This window comes from Tupaia chinensis, unplaced genomic scaffold (assembly GCF_000334495.1).
Source record: "Tupaia chinensis unplaced genomic scaffold, TupChi_1.0 Scaffold144058_2, whole genome shotgun sequence".
Taxonomy (NCBI): Eukaryota; Metazoa; Chordata; class Mammalia; order Scandentia; family Tupaiidae; genus Tupaia; species Tupaia belangeri.
In genome coordinates this window covers 455,769-476,304 of record NW_006203911.1, presented here as the reverse complement: position 1 = coordinate 476,304, position 20,536 = coordinate 455,769, and the positions used below count along the sequence as shown (strand labels likewise).

General features: G+C 41.4%; 1 protein-coding gene and 1 non-coding gene across 4 annotated transcripts in view; one reads left to right on the top strand and one right to left on the bottom strand.

Moving 5' to 3' along the window:
* Nucleotides 1-438: 438 nt before the first annotated feature.
* The window catches only part of SLC25A14 (solute carrier family 25 member 14), a 55,285-nt gene continuing 35,187 nt past the window's right edge, over nucleotides 439-20,536 (bottom strand). For all 3 annotated transcript variants that reach the window (XM_006165861.3, XM_006165859.2, XM_006165860.2), the window contains 5 exons: nucleotides 18,289-18,384; nucleotides 8,321-8,445; nucleotides 7,162-7,297; nucleotides 2,673-2,753; nucleotides 439-886 (listed from right to left, as the gene is read on the bottom strand). In XM_006165861.3, the coding sequence (XP_006165923.2) occupies nucleotides 845-886; nucleotides 2,673-2,753; nucleotides 7,162-7,297; nucleotides 8,321-8,445; nucleotides 18,289-18,384 (480 nt within the window). In that variant the 3' untranslated portion in view covers nucleotides 439-844. The remainder of the gene's footprint in view (nucleotides 887-2,672; nucleotides 2,754-7,161; nucleotides 7,298-8,320; nucleotides 8,446-18,288; nucleotides 18,385-20,536) is intronic.
* Nucleotides 11,587-11,693, top strand: LOC114005597 (U6 spliceosomal RNA). The gene has a single exon (XR_003547431.1). It is a non-coding gene; the product is annotated as a U6 spliceosomal RNA (small nuclear RNA).

Sequence of the window (20,536 nt, the reverse complement as noted above, 5' to 3'; positions counted from 1 at the left end):
GTGCCCAAGATCCCAAGAGGAGAATGGAGGAGAAGGGATTGCAGCATGACCATCCCCCCTGGGAAGTGATTTCTCGCTTTCTGTTTCTCTCTCTCTGTCTCTCTGGCAAGTGCATGCACCCTGTAGCAAAAACCTTTCCAAAAACAAAAAAAGAAGACAACAGTTCGGCAGTTTCTTACAAATAAAAACATGGTTACATTGCAATCCCTTCTCCATTTCTCCCTCCTTTCAAAATGTCGGGCATGCTCACACATGTGTCCAATGTGTTTTTCAGGACACCGGGTCTAGGACTCAAACTGTGCAATCAGCCATGTGGGATCCAGCTGCCTTAACCACTACGCCACTGGCTGTTCCATCTTTATAACTTAAAGAGAATATAACTTAAAGAGTTTGCAAAGGAGAAAATGGTAAATGAAGACAAAGTCAAAGTGATTCTGCCAATAAATACTTTAATGAGAACCGAGGTCTGTAACATACATAGCAGTAATTGCCCTGGCCTATGCCTTCTGCTCTAGCCCAAGTCTGGGGCCAACCAACTACATTTAACCCACATTTGGAAAGAAGGCCATTTTGAATGTCACCCATCAGTATCCATCTTCACAGAAGATACCAATCTGGGTCCAGAGACTCAACGTTAACACTTCCTCTCAGGGAAAAGTTAACATGGTAACACAAATACATAAATACCTTTGAACCATCCTATTGTTCTTCCATCAGGAGGCCCTTGGGAGACCAGTGGTTCAGTAAACACTTACAACTTTGTCAAAATACATTAGAACACAGAAAAGGGAGAAAGAAAAGAGTAGAAAGGCTGGCAGGGCTGGGCTCACATGTAATTCAGTCCTCAGATTTGAAGCCTCTTGAGCTGCTCGTATGTAATAAAAAACTGAGGAATAGGTCATGGAAGATCACTGGGTTGATACCGAAAGCCAAACCCAGTTCTAAAACTGTATACTGCCTTCTCATAAATTAACATACTTGGTCTGTGCTATTCTAAGCTACACTCGCTTGAAAGGGTTTTTTTATAACACCACCTGTCAAATCAAATATGCATTGAGTGCCTACCATGTGCCCATTATGATTGTTGGCATTTAGCAACATAAATAGCAATATATTAGATTGCTGGGAAAGTCATGATATATTTTTCTATGTAAAAAGCATCATGACTTTTCCGACAACCCAATAAAACTCGAATATAGTTTCTAGAGGCAAACAGGATAGACACACACACACACACATACCCCCAAAAAAACATCAAGAATGTATTAGTGCTAGGATAATTGTTATAAACTTTAAGTGATCAGAGCAGCAGTTTGTTTGTTTGTTTGTTTGTTTCTTTCTTTCTTTCTTTCTTTCTTTCTTTCTTTCTTTCTTTCTTTCTTTCTTTTTTTAAGGTTTTTGCCATAAGGTATGTATACTCACTGGAGAGAGACAGAAAGAGGGAAAGTGAAAAAAATCACCTCCCATGGGGGATATCCATGCCACAATCCCTTCTCCCCCATTCTCCTTTCAGGATTTTGGGAGCACACACACACGCGCCTGGCATATTTTTCAAGCTGCCAGGTCCCAGACTCAAACCACAGAGTCAGCCATGTGGGATCCAGCATCTTAACCACCATGCCACCTGTTGGCCCTGATGAGATCAATTTCAAAGAGGACAGAGTTATTATCTCTCTCAGCCTACAGACCCTGCGAAGGCTGGGAATGACTTTCAACCCTGCAGTGCTTACCACTATACACACAAGACAACACACAGGGTCGGCTACATGACTGCGCATGGGAGGCACTCAAACAAACTAAAGGAGGGAGACTCACCTGTAAGAAAAGAACCTTATTTGGCTGTGGATTTCTACACCCTATGAATGTTTTCTGTCCTGTTATTACTTCCCAGCTATTTTGACCCTATAGTTGGGGATAGGAAATCCGTATCACCTCAGTATGGACTTTCCTATGGCCATCTCCCATCAGGTTTTTTTTTCCTAGTGTGTGCGTGCATTTGCCAGAAAGAGAGGGAGAGGAAGAAAGAACTTCCCAATAGGCTGTGGTCACATCACAATCCCTTCTTCTCCACCTCCATCTTGCTGGGATTTGGAGCATGCAAGCACATGTGCTTTGCATGTTTTACAAGTCACTGAGGGTGCATGGCTCGGGAGCCAGGAGGTGGCATGGTGGTTAAGGCACTGGACTCCCACATGACTGACCATGGTTTGAGTCCTGGACCTGACGGCTTCCCTTTTCATTTTCCCCTTTATCTTTGTCTCTCTCTGGCCAAATTTAAAATATAACTAATATAGTAATTCTTTTTTAACAAACAAATGCACAGTTGTCCATGTGGGATCTAGCTCCCTTAACCATCAGGCCATGGGGCTGGCCACCCCATCGGGGTTTCTAAAAACTTCACAGCCCCTTCCAGACTGGCTGTGTTTGTTGTCATGTTATTTTAAAGAGGAAAAGAACCAAGTTTGGTATATCTTTTCTACTCTCTTTAGTTTGTATTAGCTTCCAGGTGAAAGTTAGTTCTCTACTTAGTTCCATCCTCGGTGGTCATCACTGAGATGCTTAGGTTTCTCACTTGCCTAAGAGGCTTTAATAATCAAATTTTCCTTCCCACAGTCTCAGATTACCTGGGAGCTTGAAGCATTTGCTTTCTTTGTTGTATTCTAAAAGGATACAATGATGTTCCACGGTCCAAGTCGAAGCCAGTTTGGCCAAAATCCTTTATAGAGTGCAAAAAAGCCCTCGTGCTTCCACATCTGAGAGAAAGATAAAAAATAAAAAAATTTAAAAATAAAATAGTTAATTTCTCTTTCTCTTTGCATTTGACTATCATCTTTTACTCCTACCTCAGCAACTTAGAGCTCCCTGGGTGGATTTCTAAGGACACATTCTGAATTGATATGTAGCCTAAATCCATCTACCTACTTACTCAACAAGTATTTACTGAGCACCTATCGTACGCAAGGCACTCTTTTGATGCTGGGAATATAATAGCAAACAAGACAGAGAAAGTGTCTGTGGTAGCCAGCTTCCAATGGACAAATATCTGTTCAGTAACTACAATGTATTGGACACTGAAAAATTTTGTGAAGTAAAACCCACTACTATTCCAAAAGTGGTTATTGAGAGCAATTATCTCTAGTGTTCTTAATCTATAGGCTGGGATTAGGGAAGTTTACGAATCTCATTTTACCATCTTATGCAAATATATACCCATTCCTTAGAATGGTTACAAGCACAAACTTTGGAATCAGACAAATCCTAGACTGAATTCCAGATCTGCTACTTATTAGTTATGTAATCTTGGGTAAGTTAATTAACTACTCTAAACCTAAGTTTCCTCATTTAGAAAGTGGGAAAGATAGGAGCGAGCAGGTAGCATGGTGGTTAAGGTGCTGGACTCCCACATGGTCGACCTCAGTCTGAGTTCCAGACCCAGCAGCTTGAAAATCACACAGGGCACATGTGCGTGTGTACCCAAAATCCCAAGAGGAAAATGGAAGAGAAGAGACTGCAGTGTGGCCATCCCCGCTGGGGGGTGATTTCTTACCTTCCCTCTCTCTGTCTCTCTTTGGCAAGCATACATGCCCTATAGCAAAAACCTAAAATAAATACATAAATAAAAATAACAAATAGGAAAGGTAATATCTACTCCATAGGGTTGCTGTGAGAGTTATAGGACACACTCTACCAGTATGTGGGGAAGGCAGAAAGGTCAAGCCCTCTGCAGTTATGTACCACCTGTATGCTAAAGATTCCACAGGCTCTTATGCACATCCACAAACTATCTCCTGAGTTAAGGCTGGTATATGCAAATATAGCCACTGGCTGTCCTCACGCACATCATACTAAGTGTCCAGAACTATGAAGTCTCCCATAAAACCTGCTCCTCTTGTCAATGAAAGTGACCAAAGCCCCAAACCCAGAAGTTATCTTTGACACTTCCTTTGTCCCACACCGCTCCACAACCAGCCAACCAAATTCCATTGCCTCTATCAAGTAAATGATTCTCAACTCTGTTCAACCTTCCACAGCTCCACTATCATGCTCAAGTGCAGGCCTTCATTCCCTCTTGATCAAATTACTAACAGCCTTCTAGCCAGCTTTCCTATCTCTAGGGCAGTGGTTTTCAAAGTGTGGTCCCCAGGCTAACAACACCGGGACTGCCTGGGAATTTATTAAGAATGTAGTGTCTCTGGGGCCAGCAAGTGGCCCAGTGGTTAAGGCACTGGACTCCCACAGGGCTGACCATGGTTCAAGTCCCAAACCTGGTGGTTTGAAAATCACACCAGGCATGTGTGCATGCATGCCTAAAATCCTGAGAAGAAAATGGAGGACAAGGATTGCGGCATGTTCCCCTCCCTAGGGGCAATTTCTCACTTTCCTTCTCTCCCTCTCTTTGTCTCTCTCTTGCTCTCTCTCTCTCCAGCAAGTGCATGAACCCTATGGCAAAAACTTCAAAAAAAAAAAAGCAATTTCTCAGGGGGCCAGCAGGTGGCATGGTAGTTAAGGCTCTGGATTCCCAGATGGTCAGTCACAGTTCAAGTCCTTGACCAGCAGCTTGAAAATCACACAGGCTTGTGTGTACAAGTGCCTAAAATCCTAGGAGGAGAATGGAGGAGAAGGGATTGAGGCATGTCCATCCCCCAGGGGTGATTTTTCACGGTTTCTCCAGTGAGCACACACGCCCTTTGGCAAAAACCTGAACAACAAAAATAAAAGAATGCAAGTTCTCAGGTCCCACTCCAGACTACTTAATCAAAACCTTGAGATGGGGCCCAGCTAACCACATTTTAACAAGACTTCCAGGTGATTCTGAGGCACACAAAACTTTTAAAAGTCACTGCTCCAAGCTTATTCCCTTACATTAGTAGTCTTCAATCTTGCCTAAACATTTCAATAACCTTGGAAATTTAAAAGTATTAATACCAGAGTCTCACTACCAAGATTCTGAGTTAATTGCTCGAAGGTGAATATGAAAGTTCCCCAAGTGATTCCAATGTGCACCCAAGACTAAAAACTTCTGTATTAGGTCTGGTCTCCCCCGTGGCAGAGGAATTTATCTAAAATGCATATCTGACCTAATTAAAAGCTTCCAATAGCTCCCTATCAAGATAACAAAAAAGCACCTCAGTATAGCATTCAATGCTCTCTATAATCTAACACTTAGCCACCCATATGAGGAAGGCACCACTGTGTAGAGGTTATGAATGTTGGTTTGAAGCCAAATAGTATGATTTTGTGTTTGTTTTGCCAGAGGGTGCATGTGCTCACCAGAAAGAGACACGGAGAAAGAGCAAGCACCCCCAGTAGGGTGTGGTCACACACAATCTCTTTTCTTCCATTTCTCTATTCTGTCAAGATTTGGGGCATGCACACACACATGCCTGGCATATTTTGTAAGCCACCAGGGGGTTGGGACTCAAACAGCACAGTTGGCCATGTGGGATCTGGCTCCATTCACCACTAGGCCACAGGGCCAGCCCTAATCTAAGTTTAAATCCCAGCTCTCCCACTTACTAGCTATGAAACCTTGCTCAGGTTACTTAATCTCTCAGTGCTTCAGTATCTAACACATGGATACACAACAAAGATTAAATGAATGAATTATTCAAGGGGACTTCAAAGAGCTCACAGAAAAATGAAATTAAAATATGAGTTTATTGTGGTACAGAAGAAGTCTGAAATCCATGTACAGTGTCTTTTTTATGGTAGAGGGTACATGTGCATACACACAGGATTAGAGAGAGAACCTCCCTTCAACAGGGAACAGACGTGGTCACACTGCAATCCTTTTCCCTCCTATTCTCCATCTCATCAGGATCCTGGGCATGCATACACAGACATGCTCAGTGTGTTCTTCCAGTCACTGTGGCCGGAAGTCAAACCCTGGTCAGCCACGTGGGATCTGGCTTCCTTTGCATAGTGCCTAACTGCTCAACTACAGGGAAGCCCAATGGTTTTTTCATAATACATATTTTCCATGAATGTCTTGAAGACTCCTTTGCATGTAAGTCTCATTAGGGTGATTCCTGACACACAAGAAAGCATTCAACAGATGTAAGAAGCCGCCATCTACAGGGAGCCTATCTCAAACTTCCAAATTAGACTAAAATGCTGCCTGAGCGTCAGCTCTGTGGTGTCGGGGGTAATGTGCTACTCAACAGAAGCTAGATCCCACATGGTGACTACAGTTCAGATCCCTGGTCCAGTCAGCCTAAAACACAGAGGGCATGCATTTGAATACCCAGGATCCAATAAGCTGGATGACTGGAGCAAGGGTAATCATGGCATGAACAGACCCTATGGAGGGCGTTCCTCTCTTTCTCACATGCATGCTTCTCTATGATAAGTACAGAAACTGATAACAACAGTGAAACCATTTGGCAGCACCATATCTTAGCACCAAATATGTCTTTTGAAGTTTTTATTAATCTGTTTCTTTCATGAGCATGCTCATGAGAGAGAGAGAGAATACAATACTCCCTACAAGGTCTTGATGCTGTGATCCATCCCCAGCTTCGGTCAGCCCCAGATCACAAACACACACAATGCTGGCCTCCTCAAGGAGGTCTCTGAACTTGAACCAGCAACTTTACCATTTGGGATTGCCTCACAGAGCACTGTGTTTAACCACTGTACCCCATCCAGGCCTCCAAGTTTATTCTTGTAGCAATAATGAATAATGTTACCATAGTTACACATTTATTATATTCAGCCTCTTATAAACTTGACAGCAGAAACTTTCAAAGCCCAAGTGTAACAACAGCACAACCCTGAACTGAAATCATGTACCAGGTTTGTTTTGTTTTTGTTTTTTCTAGGTACCAGGTCTTCTATTACAGGGTCTCTGTCTTGTCTAAAGTAAGTAAATGTAGGATGTTAAGTCTTTTCTATCAACAATTCTACATGATGCTATCAATGAAAATACCCTGTGCTCTCGAGCACTCTGACTGAAATAATAATATTATGGACCACTGTTTAGCAGCAGATTGAGGGAGACAGCTTTTCTACCTGGGAATGACCCCAAGGACTACTACAAATATCGATCATGATTCTTCCATCTTCAGAATGATATGTAGCAACTAAGAATAAGGACTGAAAGAATGTCTGAGACATCAAAAACCAAACTAGACATGTCACCCAAATTTATAGTGTACCTACCTTTAAAATACCATCCAAAGTACCCTTATAGAGGTCCACATGTCCCACGATTGCCCTCTGATTCATCATGCGAGTTCGTACCACATCAACTGGATTGGACGCCAGAGCCCCAGCCAAGCCACATGGAAAGCTGGAACTAAAGAGGAAAACTTTAAGAAGATAAATCACTCCCACTTCTACCCTCTAACCCACTGAAACAGAATAACTCAGATCCATCAGATAAAACTTGGCATTTGCCCTTTCATTACACTCTAAAGAAACATCATTCAGAGGTTGTCCCTTCAATTTTCAATCTGGAACTCTGCCTCTTTTCGAAAGGAGGCAGTTTATAAGCCTAATCAAATCCTTGAGCAGGAAGTGTCACACAGCAGCTATTAGTTACATAATTTTTTCAAAACAAAGTATTATATACCAAATGTATTTGAGTAGTGAAAATGCATTAAGGTTGCTAAATAAAGAAAATGTAAGAAGAGGGGCCAGCAAATGGTATAATGGTTATGTCACTGGACTCGCACATGTTCAACTGTGGTTCAAGTCCTGGACCCAGTGGCCTGAAACTCACGCCAGGCACATGTGTGCTCAAGATCCCAGGAGGAAAAAGGAGGAGAAGGGGTTGTGGTGTGGACATTCCTCCTTCAGGGGGTGATTTTTCACTTTCTCTCTCACTGTCTCTGTCTCTTTCTATCTCCAGCAAGCACACATACCCTAAGGCAAAAACCTCAAAAAGGGAAAAAAGAAAACAAGATGAGATTACAGTCTTTAGCCAAAAACTGATTTCATTTCACAGACCCTACAAAATATCACACTTTTTGATTCCCACTGAGAAAAGTCTGTTTTCAGATAGAAAATTAACAAAATTAATCAAAGCAAGTAATAGATGTGCTTATTAGATACAGAGGCCGTGTAGGAATAAATGCAAATCCTATAGACATCTGGTAGGCTACTGCATTAGAAATTGCCCTAAGTCCTTCCCCCATGGTCTCCGGGATCTCTGTGAAGTGTAAAGTGTTCAGAAGGCTTGAAGTGCAGGTAATCGGAGAGACAAAGGCATTTATACTATACATACCAGTCATCAATTCCACCTGAGGACTACAGAGAAAGAGGTGGTTTGTGATCAAAATGCTGGAAAAACAGAAGGAGCACAGCCTATCTTACTTACACAAAGTGAGTTAAAATTGTGTCTCCCATCATTCCTGACAATATCAAGTGCTTCTTGGTAATGTCATAGACTGGTAGTTCTACTCCAACAACGATGGCAGCACGCTGAGCAGTTGGAACCACACCCTACAAAACACAAATGACATTAAACACCAAGGAAGTACAAAGGACGTAACGTAAGTCTTAAAAGTAAACAAAATAGATATGAGGCCCTACAAAACATGAATGACATTAAACACTAAGGAAGTACAAAGGAAGTGATATAAGTCTTAAAGTAAACACAAAACGTTAGAGAATAAAACGTGCCAGAAAACCCCAAGTCCAAAGTATATAGGTCACTCTTTGAAATCAATGACCAAATATAAATTTACACTTATAAATCCTCCATTCACTTGGTCTACTAAAAATAAAATCATATGACACCCAAAGCACAAGCAACAAAAGAAAATAAATAAAATGGACTTCATCACAATTTAAAACTTTTGCGATTCAAAGACAGCACCAAGAAAGTAAAGAGAAAACTCACTACATGAGAAAAAATATTTGCAAATCATGAATCTGATAAAGGACTAGTAGACGGAATATATAAATAACTCTTAGGACACAACAATAAAAAGACAAGCATGCCAGTTAAAAAATGGGCAAGAGATGGGACCAGCTGTTGGCATAATCGCTATGTCACTGGACTTCTATGTAGTCAACCACAGTTCGAGTCCTGGACCCAGTGGCTTAAAACTCACGCCGGATGAATGTGCATGCATGCCCAAGATCCCAAGAGAATGGAGGAGAAGGATTGTGATGTGGCCATTCCCCCAGGGGGTGATTTCTCGCTTTCTGTCTCTCTGTCTCTCTCTGTCTTTCTGGTGAGTGCATGCACCATATAGCAAAAACCTCTCAAAAAAAAAAATGGTCAAAAGATCTGAAGAAATTTCACCCAAAAAAGATACACACATGTCCAATGATAACATGAAAAGATGCTCAATATCAGTGGTTAGGGAAATGCAAATCAAAACCACAATGAGATGCCACTTCACACCTACTACTAGAATGATGATAATAATCTGGTTTTTTTTTTTTTTTTTAAAATAAGTGTTGGTGATGTAGAGAAAATGGAACCCTTATACACTGCTGATGGAAATGTAAAATGGAGCAGACACTATGGAAAACAATTTTGCATTTCCTCAACAATTTAAACATAGAATTACCATATGATGAGCAATTCCACCCCTAGGTATATGCTCAAGAGAACTGGAAATCTATGTTCATGCAATGTATACATGGATATATATAGCAACACTGTTTATAATAACCAAAAATTAAAAATAACTGAAATGCTCATTAATTGAGGAAGAGATAACAAAACATGTTATATTCTTACAATGGAATTATCATTCAGTCATAAAAAGAAAGATAAATCTTTTTTTTTTTTGGAGAGGTTTTTGCTATAGGGCGCATGCGCTCGCCAGACAGACAGAGAGATAGAAAGCGAGAAATCACCCCCCAGAGAGGATGGCCACATTGCAATCCCTTCTCCTCCATTCTCCTCTCAGGATCTTGGGCACGCACGCACACACGCCCGGCGTGAGTTTAAGTCACCGGGTCCGGGACTCAAACCGCAGTCAACTACGTGGGACTCCAGCAACATAGCCATTACGCTAACTGCTGGTCCCAAAAGAAAGATAAGTCTTGAACACAGTATGATAAATGGAAGAAGCAAGTTACAAAAGACTATACATGATTCCATTTAGATAAAATAGCTAGAATAGGCAAAATTTACAGAAACAGGAAGTAGATTAGTGGTTGTCTAGGCTGGGAGATTGAGGGAAATGAGAAACGATGGCCAAAAGGTAAGGGTTTCCTTTGGTGACAAAAGTATTCTTAGTAGTAATGATTGTACAAGCCTGTAACGTACAACAGTAGAAACCATTAAATTGTACAAGTTAGTCAGTGAGTGGCCAGGAGATGGTAAAGCAGTAAGACAACTGGACCCATACAGGAAAGGTCATGGGTTTGCATCCTGGGACTTCCCGGAGCATGCTGGGCATGCAGAACTTGGCTGTGATCTGGGCCAGCTGAGACTAGTGGTGAATTGCGGCATGAAGACCCTGATAAGGCTGTCTTCCTCTCTCTCTCAGAAGAAAAAATAATTTAAGAGAGATTTTTGCTATAGGGCACATGCGCTCACCAGGGAGACAGAAAGTGACAGACAGAAAGCACGAAATCATCCCCCAGGGGGATGGCCACACCCCAATTCCTTCTCCTCCAGTCTCCTCTTGGGATCTTCGGCATGTATACACCCATTTGGTGTGAGTTTTAAGCTGCTGGGTCCGGGATTCAAACCGCGGTTGACTATGTGGGAGTCCAGTGACGTTACCATTATGATGCCATCTGCTGGTCCCGCTCAGAAGAAAGTTTTTAAAAATTTTGCTAAAGGGTGTGTGCAGTCACTGGAGATGGGTTGTAGGGAAGAGTCCCCCCACCCCCATGAGATGGTCACACAACAATCCTTCTCCATCTCTCTCTCCTTTTCAGATATTGGGCATGCACGCACATGTATCCAGTATGTTTTCAAGCTGCCAGGTCTAGGATTCAAACTATGCACTTGGCTATGTGGGATCCAGCCATCTTAATCACCATGCCATGGCTGCCCCTCTCAAAAGAAATTTTTAAAAATGACAAATTTTATGATATATGAATTTTCTCAATAAAGCATTTATATGAAAAGTAGGGCAGCCTCTGTGACACAGTGGTGAAGGCAGCTGGATTCCCCATAGCTAACAGTGCGATGTGAGTCCCAGACCCAGCATCTTGGAAATCATGCTAGCACCTGCGCATAACCCAAATTCCAAAAGAAGGGAGATATGGAAAAGGGATTGTGCCATGACCCATTCCCCATGGGAGTTGCTTTTCTTCTCTCCCTCTCTCATATACTGAGTGCATGTGCCCTCAAGTAAAAAAAAGAATAATAATAAAGTAAAATAAAACCATGAAGCAAAAGTCAGTGGGGAGAGGAAAGTCTCCAAGTTAATTCACAGAATTGTAGGACAGGCAGAGAGGACACACACTAAGCTAATGGCAAAGGCACAAAGCAGCTAGGGAACAGCCAAGGGACAGTGGTCCTTCCCTTCTACTTCCTCCTGCGGCAACATTACCAGGGTTTCGCTCACTAGCACAATGCTCCTGTCACCGCTCCTCCTACAATACAGGATTGCTAGAAGACTTAATCACATTTTTGATAAATGTTAATGACACAAGAAAATGCTTACCGTGCTTGCTTTGGCAGCACATATACTATAATTGGAATGATACAGAGAAGATTAGCATGGCCCCTGTGCAAGGATGACACACAAATTTGTAAGCATTCCATATTTTTTAACAGACACAAGAATGGAAAGTTACCTGTGGAGGATGGTGTATATGGTAATATCTTTGACTTGACTGAGATGCAATGCATCTACACTTTGAAAAACCATATTGTACAATGTCAAGATGTACAATGATTGAGTGTAAATAAAAAAAGAAAAAAGAAAGAAAATGCTTATGATACAATGTTAAAGAAGGCAAGCCAAATTTACTTGTAATATTCTAACTTTGGGGGACAAGGTATACATGCACTCACATATGTCAAATTTTTGGAAAGGAATAGAAGGGGAGCCAGAAGTGGCATGGTAGTTAGGGCTTTGGATCCCACACGGCCAACTCCACAGTTCAAGTCCCAGACCTGGTAGCATGAAAAATACACCAGGCACATGTGCATGAGCCCAAAATCCCAAGAGGAAAATGGAGAAGAAGGGATTGTGGTGTGGCCATCCCCCAAGGGGGGGGGGGTTGGGTGACTTCTCACTTTCTCTCTCTCTGTCTATCTCTGGTGATCACACAGAGCCTATGACAAAAACTTAAAAAAAAAAAGAAAGATTAGAAGGAAAATAACAGAATATTTTTCTTCATCTGGGATTAAGATGAGACAAGTTCATTTTCGTTTTTATGCCTTCCTATATTTTTTCACATTTTCACAATGAGTCTTCTACTTTCATAATTGTGTTTAAGTGCCATGAAAATTGAAAATAACATACCATGGGACAACCACTTTCTAGGGTAACGGTTATATTAAAGGGTTCAGCCATCTCTCAATTCCCAAACTTGGCCTGAAAAGTGGAAGTGATGCGGCTGTGCTGAGACGCTCGATTCCGCTGAGCTGGCTGCCTCGCCTAACGGGCCTTCTGTTTGTTCCACCTGATCTGCCCTGTTAAAGAGGATGACCTTCACAGAAGCCTCTTTGGTGAATAGTAAGTCCCCAAATTGGAGCCCATCAGCCAAAGAAAGGTCACCTACATGTTTGTGTGGCCCACACAGTGTTTCTGAAAAATTGAAAAACCTGCCAATATGTGAAAAAGCCAGATATTGTACACATAAATGCACATTTCAGCTGCTTCTGAAATGCCTTAAAGTGGGGCCACACTGAGCTCGCCATCAGCACACAGCAGCAATGGGCTGGGGCTGCAGAGCAGCTATCTTCTTTGTTTATGAATTCTTTTTTAACAATTATTTATTTGATTTTATGTATTATTATTTATTAGTTAATTAATTAATTAATATTATTCCTTTTAATTTGCTATAGGGCACATATACTCACCAGAGAGAAAAAGTGAGAAAGTAAGCAACCAGGTCCAGGACCTGAACTGCAGTCAGCCAAGTGGGTGTCCGGCAGTTTAACCACCACACTACCTGTTGGCCTTTGGTTTCATTTCTTAAGTTTACAATTTAATTTTACTTTTACTATTTTATTTTTTCTTTTTGAGATATTTTTGCTATAAGGTGCATGTGCTTGCTGGAGAGACAGAGATACAGAGAGACAGAAAGTAAGAAACCACCTCTTGAGGGGGAATGGCAATGTCACAATCTCTTCTCCTCCATTCTCCTCTTGGGATTTTGGGCATGCATGCACCCAAGGCCAGTGTGAGTTTCAAGCCGCCAGGTCCAGGATTTGAACTGTAGTCAGTCATGTGGGAGTCCAGCTGATGTAACCATTATGCCATCTGTTGGTCCTGATTTTATTTTTTTAATAGACGGTAATTGTACATATGTACAGGGTACAGTGTGATGTTTTGAGACATGTATGCAATATGTAATGATCAAATCAGGGTAATTACCATATCTATCACATCAAAGATTTATCATTTCTTTGTGGTGAAAACAGTCAAAACCCTATCCTTTTTTTAAAAGTTTATTTCTTCCATGAGTAAGAGAGAGAGATAGACAGAGACATACACAGAGAGAGCACACCCAACAGAGTCCTCAAGATGCGATCTTCCCCCCAGCTTCAGCCAGCCCTGGAACATGAGCATGGGCATGCCCAGTACATTCAGGGAGGTCTCCAGATATGAACCTGGAACCTTCTCTCATGGGTCAGTGTTTCATCACCACTATGCCAGTGTTCAGCCCCCCAAAAGTTCTCTTCTAACTGTTCTCTTTCAACAGGGCCAGTGCTCTCCAGTTCACCACAGTTCCCACCACACTACCGTTTATCCAATGCTGATGTTAAGTGCCAGTTACACTTTGCTATTGTACTTGTGCAGTTTTCTCTTATAATGGAGTTATGAAGAAAGTGAACTGTCTCTAGTACCCATGTTATAATCGAAGCAGGGAAATAAGAGACCAACAACCATGTGTTTCAAGAAAAATGCAAATATATTTCCTTGTTGAAATGAAAAATTATTTTTGTATTTTGTTTTTCAAACCGTCAGGTCCAGGACTCGAACCACACATTCAGTCATGTGGGATCATGTGGCCTTAACCTCCATGCCACCTGGCTGGCCCTATTTCTGTACTTTAAATATGCAAATAAAACATGCCTGTCTCAAAAGAATACAAAACATAATGTACTTTGCTTCTTTACATTTGTGTGTCTGGAACGTGTAAGTAGTCTGGATTATAAAAGTAGCTATGCTCAGTTCCTCAAAAAATTAAACATAGAATTACCACATGACCCAGCAACTCCACTTCAAGATAAATACCCAAAAGAACTGAAAGCAGAGACTCAAAGAAGTATCTTTGAACACTTGTGTTCATAGCAGCATTAGTCACACTAGTTCAAAGGTGGAAGACACTCAAGTGTCCATAGATAGTTGAATGAATAAACAATGTAGTACATACATACAACAGTAAATTTTTCAGTCTTAAAAAGAAAGGACCTCTAGGATCAGCTGGTGGCATGGTGTTTAAGGTACTGGACACTCCCACATGGCCGAAAACAGTTCGAGTCCTAAACCTGGTGGCTTGCTTTCTCTTTCTCTCTCTCTCTCTCTCTCTCTCTCTCTCTCTCTCTCTCTCTGTGTGTGTGTGTGTGTGTGTGTGTGTGTGTGTGTGTGTGTCTGGTCAAATTAAAATAAAAATTTTAAAAATGAATGAGTGAATAAAATTAAATAAATAATTATTTTTAAAAAAGGAAAGACCTTCTAGCACATGCTACTACATGGATGAACCTTGACACTATGCTAAGTGAAATGAGATGGTCACAAAAATACAACATTGTATGTATGACTCCACTTATATGAGATATTTAGAGGAGGCAAGTTCATAGAGACAAAAAGTAGCACGAGGGTTTGGCAGGGGCTGGGGAGGGAGAGATGGGGAGTCGCTTAATGAGTTTAGAGTTTTAGTTTTCAAAGATTAAAGTTCTAGGGATTGGCTGGACAACTATGCGAGTGTACTTAACACTACTGAATGCACACTTATGATGGCAAATTATTTTTTAATGAAAATTAATTTAATAATCTTTGCCTATTAGTTTAAGACTTTGGTTCATTTATATTTGTTTGGATTAATGACATAATCTTATTCACTTATATTGTCTTACTTTGTACTACTTGACCTATTTGTCTGCCCTGTTTCATATCCCCTATTGGACTGACAGAATTTTTGTCCGTTTTTTTTTTCCCCTCACTGAAATTCATTCATTTTAGTTCTCCTATTTTGATGGTTAACCTAGATATTTAAATAAGATGGTAAATTTTATGTCACATGTATTTTACCATAATTCAAAGTTTTAAAAACTAAAAAGTAAACTAGCTGCGCTTCCTTGGCAAAATCTCCAGTTTTTATTTATTGCTCTCTGTTCCTTGGGATCAGTTAGTGAAAAAGTTAAAGTTAGTTCCATTTCCTGGTTTTAGAGTAGACTAATCAAGAAAGAACACCCTGCTATCATCAAAAAGCAACCTCCAGGATCATTAATGGATATGAAGACCACAGTATCAATATGTTGCTAGAGTATCATTCCATAGATTACTTACTAATTACGAAGGGAAAAAAAACCCTTTTTTTTTTTTTCTGGAGAGATTTTTGCTATAGGGCATGTGTGCTCGCCAGAAAGACAGAACGCAAGAAACCACCCCCGGGGGGGTGGCCATGCTGCAATCCTTTCTCCTCAATTCTCCTCTTGGGATTTTGGACACACATGACTGCACATGAGCCTGGTGTGAGTTTCAAGCCACCAGATGAGGAACTCAAACAGCAGGCAGCCATGTGGGATTCCAGCGCTTAACCACTATGCCAAAACCCTGACTTTTTATAGCAGCAAGATCTGGTGGACGCTTTCTTACCAAGTAATCTAATTTGGCACCACATATCACAGGACAACCTACCATTACATGCATTGTGCTGTGATGCAGTAGGAAATGCTCAATACCACCAATGAAGCTCTTACTAAAAATGTTGAATCTAATCGAGCCAATGGCCCCAACTTTCAGTTTAGAGGAAATACAGGGGATAGAGGAATGAGATAACTACTACAAGGAAACTTAAGCAAACTAGCCTGGTCTCATTAATACAGGAATTTTTTTTAAATGCCAGAGGGTATGTACACATACCACACGCGCACACACACACAGAGAAAGAGAGAGAGAGAGAGAGAATCCCCCCAGTGGGGCCTCATCATGCCACAATTCTTTTTTTTTTTCCATTTCTCTATCCTGTGAGGTTCTTGGGCATGCACACAAGTGCACCCAGAATGTTGGCGCTGGGGCTGGGATTCGAACCACACTTGGCATATGGGATCCAAGCTCCTTCTGTATAGCACTAAATTGTTGTTCTGTGAGACAGCCCAATGGAGGAAAATTTTTTTAGAGAGAGATTTTTGCTATAGGGTTCATGAGCTTGCCGGAGAGAGCGAGACAGAAAGCGAGAAATCACCCCCCAGGGGGATGGCCATGCCGCAATCCCTTCTCCTCCAGTCTCCTTGTAGGATTTTGGGCATACACTCATGCACCTGGCATGAGTTTTAAGCCACCGGGTTTGGGACTCAAACCATGGTTGACTAAGTGGGAGTCCAGTAACACAACCAGACAGTGTACCATCTTCTGATCCCCAATGGAGGAAATTTCAATATGGATTGGATATTAGATATTAGGGACGTAGTTAACTTTCTTAGATGTGATAATGGTATTGTTATAACGTAGGAGTGTGCCCTACTCTTAGAAGATGCATAATGAAGTATTTAGGGGAATGGCATGTCTACAACTCATTTTCATGTAAGTTTAGCAAAAAAGTGTGTGTGTGTGTGTGTGTGTGTATGTATGTATGTGTGTGTAATAATTCTTCAGGGGGCCAGCAAGTGGCATGGTGGTTAAGGGCATTGGACTCTCACATGGCCAACCATGGTTCAAGGCCTGGACCTGGCGGCTTGCTTCCTCTCTCTCCCTCTCTCCCACCCTCCCCCCAGTCAAATTAAAATAAATCAAGTTAAATAAAATAATTATTAAAAAATTATTATTTGAAGAAAAGTAGTTGTGGAATGTTATGAAGAAAGAAAACAAAGCTCTCACAGTTTTATTTAAAAGTCTATTAACAGATGTTCCATTCTACTCTTCATATATACTGCCTAGTAGTCTTATTTAGTATTACAACATTCGATGACTGAAACAGGATGAAAAGGGACCAGCAGGTGGCGTGGTGGGTAAGGTGCTAAACTCCCATGAAGTTGACCACGGTTCAAGTCCCGAACTCAGTGACTTGAAACTCACACCAGGTATGTATGTATGTGTGCCCAAAATCTCAAGAAGAAAACGGAGAAGAAAGGCTTGTGGCATGGCAATTCTCCCTTGGGGGTGATTTCTCACTTTCTGTCTCTCTGTCTCTCTGGTGAGTGCACATGCCCTATACCAAAAATCTATTTTTAAAAAAGGATTAAAAAATTATAGCAAAAGGTTAAGCATACCAGTTCAAAAGAAGACAGGAAGATGATACAACCAAATGCTAGTGATAACCTCCAAGTAGCGAGGTTATTGTTTATTTTTTCTTTTTACTTTTCTGTATTTTCTCAATAGTGTATAGTACATATTTTACTTTTTATAGCGTTAAGAGTTTTTTTAGAGAGAGATTTTTGCTGTAGGGCACTTGCACTCACTAGAAAGAGAGAGACAGAGAGACAGAAAGTGAGAAATCACCCCCCAGGGGGATGGCAACGCCACAATCCCTTCTCCTCTATTTTCCTCTTGGGATTTTGGGCACGCATGCACACATGTCCAGTGTGAGTTTCTAGCCACTGGGCCATGACTCAAACCATGGTCGGCCATGTGGGAGTCCAGCCATATAACCATAATGCCACTTACTGGTTCCTAAAAGAGTTGTTTTACATAATAACTTTTGAACATACATACTACAGAGTCTACTGCAGATAAACACCGGTATTTTAATACAAAACAGTCAAGTGACATATTGAGGAATTAAATTCACTGTGAATATGTACAAGCCAAAATGGCTGTCTCAAATAATGTAATAGTTTTTCTCAAATAACAACTCCCAAACATTAAGCAGAAATAAAGAATACTGGTAAGTTTTGGTCCATTCGTAGTTGAGAAACTTACATTATTTTTGGGTATATAATTCACAAATTTATCACTCTGCATAAAAAAATACTATTTGCAGATTCTGAGAACTGAGAGTACAGAACAATACCAGGAAAAGAATACTCACTCTCCACAGACCCCTGGTGCCTTCCTGCTGGTATATATCGATGAAGCTGCCAATCATGCTCCCTTGGAACAAGCTTCCTTGAGCCTGCATTCGAATCTAAAAGAAGAACAGAGGAACATTCTGTTTTGCTGCAAGAACCACAATTAGGAGTTTTGTTAACTTGTTTTTTTTTGGAGAGGTTGTTGCTATAGGGGGTGTGCGCTCGCCAGAAAGACAGAGAGAGACAGAGAGATAGAAAGTGAGAAATCACCCCCCAGGGAGGATGGTCACACCGCAATCCCTCCTCCTCCATTCTCCTCTCGGGATCTTGGGCACACATGCACACGTGCCCGGCGTGAGTTTAAGCCACCGGGTCTGGGTCCCGAATCGTGGTCAGCTACAGGGGAGTTCAGCAACATAGCCATTACGCTAACTGCTGGTCCCAGGAGATTTGTTCATTTTAAATGAACAATATTTGGGGGCCAGTAGATGGTGCAGTGGTTATGCAGCTGGGTTCCCACATAGCTGACCACAGTTTGAGTCCCAGACATAGTGGCTTGACAATTATGCCAGGTGTGTGTGCGTGTGTGCCCAAGATTCCAGGAGGAGAATGGAGGAGAAAGGATGGCGGCATGGTCATCCCTGCTGTGGGGTGATTTCTCACTTTTTATCTCACTGTCTCAATCTCTCTGCCTCTCTGATGAGCACATGCACCCTAAGGCCAAAACCTCTTGAATAAAATAAAAATATAAATAAAATAACAGGGGGGCCAGCAGATGACATAAAGGCTACATCGTTGGAGTCCCATGTAGTCCATCGTGATTCAAGTCCCGGACACGGTGGCTTAAACTCATGCCAGGCGTATGTGTGTGTGCCCAGGATCTTGAGAGGAGAATGGAGAAGAGATTGTGGTATGGCCATCCCCCCTGGGGGTGTTTCTCTCTCTCTGTCTCTATCTTTCTGGGGAGCGCACACACCCTATAGCAAATACCTCTCCAAAAAATAAATAAATAAAATAACAGTATTTGGTAATTATCAAAAAAACTCTACTGTGACGAGTTAAACTATAAGACTGTAATTTGTGTTAAATGTATGTTATAAAAATTATTTTCATGGGGGCCAGCAGGCAGTGTGGTGGTAAAGGCACTAGACTCCCACATTGCCAACCACAGTTCAAGCCACGGAATTGACCGCATGAAATTCATGCTGGATCCATGCACATGCATGCCCAAAAATCAGAGAAGAAATGGCGAAGGGATTCTGGCATGGCCAATCCTCCCAGGGGGTAATTTCTTACTTTCCCTCCTTCTGTCTCTCTGACAAGTGTACATGCCCTGTGGCAAAATTCTAGAAAAAAAATGATGATTTTCATGGGCCTCACTTTCCTCATACTAAGTCCAGCATTTCTAGAGCTGAAAGAGAACCTGAGAAAAAGGAAGAACAAGTAATCAGTGGTAGTAGAAAATAATTGATTTAAATATGATTCATTTCATGAAAAATTAGAAGCAAATCTAAGCCAGTAAATAACAGTGGATTGGCTATATAAATTATACCCATAATGCACAGCAATCTAATTTCGTTGTGTAAAAAGATTTGTTGACATTGAAAAATTTCAAAAATTAAATACTAAGGAGAAAAAAAGTTTCAAACAGTATGTGTATCATTTTTATTAAAAGCACATAAACTTAAAAATATCCAGGGGCAGCCAGTGGCATGCTAACCAAGATGGCTGAATTTCATGCAGTTGACCACAGTTCAAATCTGGACTCGGTAGCTCAAAAAACATGTTGAGGGGACAGCAGGTGGTCTGATGGTTAAGGCACTAGACTCCCACATAGCCAACCACAGTTCAAGCCCTAGACCCAATGGCTAGAATATCATGCTAGACATGTGTGCATGTATGCCGAAAACCCTAAGAGGAGACTGGAGGAGAAGGGATTATGGCATGGCCATCCCTCCAGGAAAGTGATTTCTCACTTTCCCTCTCTCTGTCTCTCTCCCCAAGTGCACATGTCCTGTGGCAAAAACCTTAAAATAAAAACACACACTGCATATATGTACGTGCATGACGAAAATCCCAAGAGGAGAATGGAGAAGAAGGGATTGAGGGATTGTAGCATGACCAACCCCTTGAGGTGTGCTTTATCACTTTCCATCCCATTGTCTTTCTTCTCTCTCTCTGATGAGTGCACTCACCCTATATTAAACACATACACACACACACACACACACACACACACACACACACTCACACACACGTGTGGATATG